This window comes from Formica exsecta, unplaced genomic scaffold (assembly GCF_003651465.1).
Source record: "Formica exsecta isolate Colony F162 unplaced genomic scaffold, ASM365146v1 scaffold11, whole genome shotgun sequence".
Taxonomy (NCBI): Eukaryota; Metazoa; Arthropoda; class Insecta; order Hymenoptera; family Formicidae; genus Formica; species Formica exsecta.
The window spans coordinates 1,741,760-1,750,728 of record NW_021848439.1 but is presented as its reverse complement, the minus strand read 5'-3'; the positions used below and the strand labels follow the sequence as shown (position 1 = coordinate 1,750,728).

Below are 8,969 nucleotides of genomic sequence, written 5' to 3'. Positions count from 1 at the left end.
TGGGATGGTTTACAGACGCCACAATACGACAGGATTATCAGGATGGGTTCAGGGGTAGACATTCACACAAACACGGGGAAATTTTATAGATATATTTATTGAGTACTTAGCGTGTAAGAGTATAGAATATATGTTACCTTACTGTTAAATATATCATTACATGGTAAATATATTTATATATATATATAATGATGTATAATCTTTTTAAAATAAACCTTGCGCGCGTGTGGGCACGCACGCGTACGGGTGTGTGTTCATTCAGAGTATTTACATAATGATCGCAATTAATATGTACAAGTTTACGAAAAACGAAAAGAAAAATATAGACGAACGGGCGAGCGTGTATTTCGGCCGTGTCGGTGATCGTAGGGTTCACCGACACACCAAATGTCGAGAGTAAATGCCAGGAAGGAGTCTCAGTTTTTATACTTTTTGTCACTTCTTCTCTCCGTCTATTACAAATTGACCATCATCTCCTTATATGAAAGTATAAAGGTCGCTACGGTGACACGATTCTCCTTTCCTTTTTGCGGGCACAGGTGTACGAAACTACCATCGCTACGGATAATTGTAGGTACCCTAATTAACAACATCAATGTCGCGTACGATTGTGACTCTTTTTTTTTCTCCTCCTTACGTGGCAGCTCTCTTTCTGTTCTCCATCCACGAACGATAACGGAGACATATGTGTTTACCACATTTTACGATAAATATTAAAGCGAACAATATTATATCATAGTCCAAAATAAAAATTCTCATAACACATACGTCCGCATCTGATATAGAGCTTTTTTTATCTTGACCTTTTATAATAGCATATTTTACGGTAATGTGTCAAATCGCGTATGTGTATAGAGATGTGCAATTATACACATACGATATGCATTCAAGATAAAAATGTGCATGACAATTTATAGTTACTTTCCACCGATCGTGGACGTTTAGCGTTTACCGCTTACTTAGAGTGTTGCTCCGGATAGGACTCCGTGATATCGATCGCGGAGAGATCTCGAGAGACGCTCCCTGTGTCGTCGCGTGACGTTAATATCATTTTCGATCGTATGTTATACAATATGTACAAAAAGAAAGGTCACACGCGACCGCTGCAATTTCTCTGGCTTACGAGAAAGAAGCGCGAGAGACATACGGTGTCTCGGCTCGCCAGTATATATATAAAAAAAGCGCACGACTTCCTTCCTTTCCCCTCGCAGTAACTATCTGTTAACGCAACTCTCGCATATATTTATATATATATATATATATATATATTAATCTATGTATATATAATGTCTCTTTCTCGCGCGCTTTTTAGTTTCTCACACACCCTTCCTTTCACGCTCTTTTCACTTTTTGACATATTTATCATTGTCTCTCTCGCGTTCTATCGCCGACCTTTTAACAGCATTCAGAGACATACACGATAGTTACGAAGTATTGCTTTTTCTTAATCGCGTATCGATCGCACCTGCCGATCGCGATCCGGCATAACAATAATAAATTTTGCACCTTCCTGCGACGAGCCGCGTCGAGAATCCCGTGTTCCTATCTTTTTTTAATCTTTCTATTCCAAAATGTAATAAATATTAAAAATTTGCACAAATAGAGAGCACGATTTTTCGAAAATTCGTGTAGGTTTTGATATTTTGTTGCATTTGTTTAGATATTGTAAATCGAAGAATACTAAGATTATAATGGACATATGTTATTCTGTATTTTTGATATAAAATCTTATCATGTATATCAAAATAATTTAATCTCTCTGAAAATGATGTTTTAATTTCATATCTCTACGATTTTACAATTGTATTTGTGGCAGATGAAGAAATTGCAGAAACTGCAATTCTTATCTTGCATAGATTCGGTCGAATACATTTTTGTTAGGCCACTTAATGAGACTACATTAAAAGTTTCGCAAAGAAAAGAAAAGGTTGGCAGACGGAATTCACCCGCGGCTCTCTTGCGCTCGAAGGAAACATGCGCTAAGCGTAAAGTTAACTCGAGTACTTTTTAACGTCGTATCGTTTTTTTTTCTTTTTCTCTCTCCCGTTTTTACGTATCGTTTTGCGAGTAGACGAGTACACATAGAAAAACGCTTGCAACGGAAAATCGTTCGCCTGGGTTACTCTCGTTCGAGGCGTTGACGAAACGCTGCCGCACATGCCGAGCGTTTCTATTATAAACTATACAATAACGCGCGCGTGTCGGATAACGGCGTATTAATAGACAACTCAGTAACAAGCGCTGCTACGGAGGGGATTTTATCCCCTCGTGCTCCAAGAGAGCCGAGGAAATCATTAAGAACGTAATATCGAGGGAATGCGGGTTACCCGAGGCGACAATCGGAAACATCACCGAAGAGGCAATCTTGCCACGTTATTAAATTCGATTAGTTTAAAGTTAATTACACACGTCCGTTTTATAAGAATGATGGTCTACTCCGATGTGAGATTTTTAAATTTTCTAATTTTTCACAGCAAAATATATATATATATATAAAATAATATTAACGAATCGGTCGTAGTCCAGCTCTCTGATCATTTTCGCGTCGAATGGAATAAAATTTAATTTTTTAGTTATCAGGTGAAATTATCTCGATATTTTTTCCCACCACTTTTTAATCTTGAATAGATAATTTTTATAGTTTTCTCTTAAATATTACTCTAATACACATACGTTTCAATATGTGAAATTATAAATGAAAATTATTCGCTTGAGATTACAATAATACGAAGAAACAATTTTACTACAGTTTAAAATCGAGCCCGAGGTTTCGATGACTGAGCAATTTTCCGCGTTAAAGTATTAAGTTTTCGACCTATTGCTTGTTCTATTTATACGGAGAATAAAATTTAGTCGCTGCATCACATGATACAGGATCAATCACAGATTGATATGCCTCGTCCAACCTCAGGTTTCCCTCCGGAAAAGGCGATTAACGAAAAAAAATCTTTCTTTAGACGGAATATTTGACGAAGAGCATAAGAATTTCAGCGACACGTTTGCAATTATGGAAAATTTGTTACGATATAAAATACACATATACGAATTCTATCAAATTCTTTCTCTTTCTCAATTAATTTTTTTTTGCAAAGAAGTCTCTTTGATTCAAACAATGATGCGGAAGATTTTAAAGATATGACAGTTGTGGTACTTGACTTAAATATTGCAAAATCAATGTCATCTCGCCGCTAAAATTCTCTGGTGGAAATTTTTTTCTATGCGAGGATGTGAAGACTACTTTCGCGAGACAGTAGGCTATACACAACAGATATGTACAGCGATGTTACCTGTAAGATTCACTAGCACATTCCCTTAACCGTTTGCTATACCCCACGTCAATTCGTCAACTAATACGTACGTTTGCAGTTATGATTATGTATTTTTTTTTAATTATATATCGCCTACGTAGAACACAACGTGGTGGAGCTGCGTGGGCTCGCACGTTGGCTCACCGTGTACCCCTATATATATTATGCGTTATATTCGTTTTTTTTTTGCATCTTTACTTTCTATTTAATTGGTTACTTTATTCGACCCGAACCACAGACTTCGATCTACCTTTTTTTTTTCTTATTTACCCAATATTGATAAACACCGACAAATTCAGCTATATCAGTTATAGAGAGGAGGGGTCAAGGTTGTACCCTGAAAAAATAGACGAATTAAAAGAATCGCGAGAGAGTTTGATAAAATTAAATACTTGATCTTTGAAATCGAAATTAAGTTTAACAATTTTTGCGGAATTAAAATACTAGTAATTAAATACTGATGTCGAATTTAATTCTGAATAATTTCTTTTTTAATTATTGACAATTTCTTGATTATTCCTGATGAAAATAAAAATAATTTGACACAAATGAGAAAAGTTATAAAAAAGAATTCAATAATCGCAAACCTCCAATGCTCTATTTTGAGAATTCGAAATTTAAAACTTGAAATAAATCTCTGCATGGATTCTTGCTAAATCCTATTTTTTGCCGGGTACTCTCTTCGGTGGAGCGCGGGGTGAGGTTCTCTTCACAGGGCGATCCCACATATACACGGTTACATAGGACTTTTCTTCTCTCGACGACACAATTCAAAAAATAATTTTTCATTTTTAGTAGAAAGATAGGCGGGGTATTTCTCGTACACAATGGTAATATTATCGTATTCCATTATTATTATTATTATTATTTATTATTTTATTATTATTATTAATATTATTACTCTATATTTATTATTACTCTTATCGCGTTATCATATTATCATCATTATTATTATTATTATTATTATTATTATTCTGGACATTATTACTTCGACACATCCCGTTATGACTGTCGTTCGTCTCGTCACGTCGGTTTTCGTTACATAAGGATGTTATGTAACAATAGTAATTCTTACTCGTTTACGTGATGCCTATTTACAAGTGTCTACGCTATCTACGACGAATCGGTAGATTCGCTTATACCTCAGGCACCCTCTTCTTTCATAATCGAAATATTCGTCAAGTTTAAAATCTACAAAGTTTATGCTCAAGTGAGACAATTGAGCGGATAATTGGGACAGTGCGACAGCTTTGCAGCAATAAAATTAATAACTATCATTTTCTTAATCATTTTCTAATGTGCCTATTATATATAGCTTAATATTTTATCGTTTAATTCACATTGATTATTAATTTTATTCTTGAAAAATCAAGGTGTTGTTCCATATATCTAACGTCTCGAAGACTCCATTTGAACTTACGTTATTTTAAGTATGAAATTATATTTAAAATAAACTCTATGGCTCTTAGACTTGACTTGATTTCGATTCTAGGTGCCGTATTTATACTTGGCTCCAATTATGCATTTGTACGTGCCGGCAAAATCGATGAGACGACATCGCCGATCGTACGATACGTATGCCGATTTAAAGCGATAGTGTGGTTACATCTATGTATGTGTGTATGTACGTGTGTCAATTGTGTGCGTAGGCCTGGGTCCAGATTAACGTGAACCATCCGTTTGACGCTAATGTTTTCTCCTAACAAAATTTCCTACGTTTTTCACATTTTTATCAAAACAAAAGAATAGAATCGCGACGCGTCCGATAATTTCACGACTTTCCCCATATTATTTCTCCCGTTCGCGTATATTTCGGGGACGTAAATTCCTATATATCTTTATGCAAGTGTTGACTCATGTGTATTCTTCTTTGTATACATATAAAAAAGCGGTATCGACAGTTCCACTTGTGTTTACGACCGTTCTCGCGCGCATTTCTTTTACACATTACGATACTTTATCTACATTTACTATTAAGTTCGAGTGTAGCTATATTTACAATTGCTCGTCTCGCACCTAGTACACCAATTTGCGCCATGTTAAAAATATCTGTCGTATATATCTATTCCCCACGTTTGTCTCTTTCTCTTTCTCTCTATCTCTCTCTCTCTTGCTCTTTCTCTCTCTCACTCTCACTTGTCCATTCTCGGATGAATGCGTCCCGACTAGAGATGCGAGGTGAGAACATTTCGAACAGAGAGAACTGATGTTCTCTCACCCCGCGAAAATTTCCGAATATCTTTCATATTGAAAATTATCTTCTCCCTCGCCTCGCATCTTCTAACTTCGATGCGCTGACCTCGTCTCACGCTCCTATCTCGTGTGTGCGTGCGTATATATACGCGTGTCTTATAGACCCTGTTGCGTGAATTAACACCAGCTCGATTTTTACCAATGATCTATGACGAAAGTCCAAGACACGTACATTTCTCTCTCATCTTCTTTTTCGCAAAAAACACTATCGATTTCGTCGCGGACGGCACCTTAAAAGTCTACGCACGCACTTTTATCCTGTCTTGCATCTCTATATGCATCTATATTCGCCATCTCCTTTTCTCTTTCTCTCTCGCTCGTCTCTCCCTTTCTCTCTTTTCTTTCTCTATAAACTAATCACCATATAACAAGCTTTATATTCTTCATTTCGTTAATAATGCGACTAGGTTAATTTTGACACTTCGCGATCCGTTCTCACACCCGTCGTTTCTGCACGCATCAATTGATCCAAAATTTGAGATCGCTCGCGATCGTATATAGACGCGCTTATGGCACATCGATAGATTGCATTATTGGACACGAGATGTATCGTTCGTCGTCGCTTATGATAGATCTTCGCGTCCCTTTCGACGACGAGTATGAGAGAGAGAAAGAGGCCGAGAGGAGGATCGAGGAGAGAAGGGAGCGACGATGCTGGCCGCTCGCGCAAATTGCGATTTACGCAAATCACATTACGGCGACAAAACCGTCCTACCATTTCCTCCGAGACACAGTGGCTCTCTCTCTTTCTCTTCCGTTCCTTCGCTTCACGCGCGAATCAAGTCCCAAGCGATACTTTGAACTCGCGTCGTGGCGTCCTCGAATCACGAGTCGTGCCTGTGAGTCCTGTTGCGCCTGTTGCCGCTCTTTCGCCTCTTCCTCTTGGTATCGCGGGTGAACGCGACGTTACCAGGGTCATCGGCGAGCTGAGGATACCTGTGTACGCTGTGGATATCGACGCCTTCGTAGCCGTCGACGGTGCCGCGACTGATGAGCTCGTCCTTCTCTTCCTTAGACCAGTCTCCCCGACCCTGGAAACCGGCCATCACCAGTTGCTTCTCGATCTCCCAGGCGCGTTCGACGGCACGCTTGTGCGCGTGTTTCAGAATCCGGTGCCGCTCCTGCTCAGGATCGGCTCCGTACTTGATCACCACCGCCGCGTCAGGATTGTGCAGTCTCAACTCTTTCCACGTGCCGGCACCGTGCTCTGTCGTCTCGTGCGTGGACACGTTGAACATGCCGCCGAGACGATGAAGTTCCTCCATGTCGTCGCGGATTTTCAGCGCGTTATCCTTGACGAAATAAAAGACATCTTGGTCGTGCACACTGAAGTGTAGCGGCAGGAAATACGAGTTGTTGAATACGGACGTGACCACGTCCTGCACCACACTGTTCACGCCGTCCACTACGCTCACCAAAGCCCGACCGCCGACGCGCGACACCAGAATACCCTCGCCAAAGACTGCCCGACGATGGGCCACTCGCGGCAACAGATTTCGCGTCTTCGGCTCTAGTTTCAATAATGGCTTGGGCACGAAACCAAGGTCGGAGAACTTCTCTTGAACGCGATTTACGATGCATTGCAGCCCGGACATCACACCAAAGTCCGGAGTCAATTGCGGGGATGTGACGGTAGCGCTTGGTTGATACACCATCTGCTTTGTGTATTCGGAACCGAGCATTGTTGAGATGTCGTAGCCGTAGAGTTTCAGCCAACTCGCCAGATCTGTCATATACTCGACGTTTTGCTTAAAGTTGACGGGATCGTTATTGCGGAAGCGATAGATGAATATGTCAGTCGGTGTGGTGAGTTCGTTGGCCATTTGCTCCCAAGCAGGCGTCATCCATTGACCGACAGTCGGATCGTAGAGCCTCTTGTTCAAATAAATCAACTTGGTATTAGGATCGAAGAGACCACCGTGGAAATCGATGGGCAAATAAAAGTCCGGGTTGGTATCCTTGATGATCTTGCCAAATGGCGTGCGTTGCATCTCTTTGATGAGATTGCCATTGGTGTCGAAAAGAGCGAGAGGTGAACCGTTCTGATCCGTTGCGACATAGAACCGTTGCTCGGACGTTTCCACAGTCATCAGAAAATCGCGTGAGTCGTAAAGGAACCGGAATGTTTTGGACAACTTCGGGAAATGCACGTGCGTTATTAGATCTGGAGTTTTCGGATTCGCATAGAAGAATTGAGTGATGTTTTCTCGATCGTCGTTCATCGACACCAATCGGCCGCGATCGTCGTAGAAGTACCAAATTTGGAATTTCTTATGCTCCGATGCATGAATCAGCTGACCGCGCGAGTTGTATCTGAAGAAAACAAAGTTGGTAATATATGTATATTATGGTGTGTATCTATTACAATATAGTATTTTTAGATCAGTGTTCTTCGGCAGAAAAATTTTTTGCAAAATTTGCTGCGAAAAAGATAGATTTTCCGTATACATATACAAAATTTGTTATATTTTAATAAAATGTAATTATATTTTACGGAGATCTCTTTTTAATTTTCAAAATAAAAACGCTTACCTGTATTTGTGTTCGCCACGAATCACGACGAAGCCGCGTCCATCGTACGAGTTGAACTCAACGTCACCGTACTGGACCACTCGATCGCCACTGTCGTAGCCCAAGACGATCTTCTCGTTATGCTCAGTCACGCCAATCACGTTACCGTTTTCATCGTACGCGTATTGCCAATTGTTCTCGGTGTCCGCTACCTCGAGTACATGACCGTCTGCGTTATACGTGATCTTCTCCATTCTGGACCATTCCTTCTTTTCCATCGATTCCTTTCCGATCGTGAGTTTCCTCATCTTGATGCGATTACGATTGTCGTACTCGAGCTCCATACGGAACACATCGAATGATCGGATGTTCATCAGCACCGTCTTGACGCGACCATGCTCGTCGTAGTCCGTGACCGTGAAGAATTGTTTGCTGCTGTCCTGCATAACTGATCGGTTAAAGACATTTCTGTATATCCTGAGATCACCGACGCCTTCCAGTACACCGAGATTTTGGTTGTATTTGAGACGAAGCTGAGGCAGTTGTTTGCCGTTGATATCGACCTCGATGCCGGATATGCGCGCGTTACCGTCGTACTGATAACGATAATGAGCGTTATCCATACCGCTCTTGCTGCCGAATTTGATTTTTTCGTCCTTTACGATGCCGGCGTGATATTTGTACTCGATACGCATCTCAAAGTTTGGTTCATTGATGTCAATGCTGCGCACTAGACTGGTCGTTTCTTGATAGGTGTAATGTATTGAGGACAATCCTATACACACAAAACATTTGCAATTTTTAATTAACAAATTGTGTCTAATAATTTCATAACGTTTATAACTCGACAATATTTTTTTCTTAATCACAATTAGCAAAATTCAATAAGGAGAAGAA

The 8,969-nt window shown here is 40.1% G+C and overlaps 1 protein-coding gene across 3 annotated transcripts in view; it reads right to left on the bottom strand.

Moving 5' to 3' along the window:
* Nucleotides 1-8,969, bottom strand: part of LOC115235756 (teneurin-m) — a 51,207-nt gene continuing 42,238 nt past the window's right edge. For all 3 annotated transcript variants that reach the window (XM_029807716.1, XM_029807726.1, XM_029807733.1), the window contains 2 exons: nucleotides 8,094-8,847; nucleotides 1-7,874 (listed from right to left, as the gene is read on the bottom strand). In XM_029807716.1, the coding sequence (XP_029663576.1) occupies nucleotides 6,386-7,874; nucleotides 8,094-8,847 (2,243 nt within the window). In that variant the 3' untranslated portion in view covers nucleotides 1-6,385. The remainder of the gene's footprint in view (nucleotides 7,875-8,093; nucleotides 8,848-8,969) is intronic.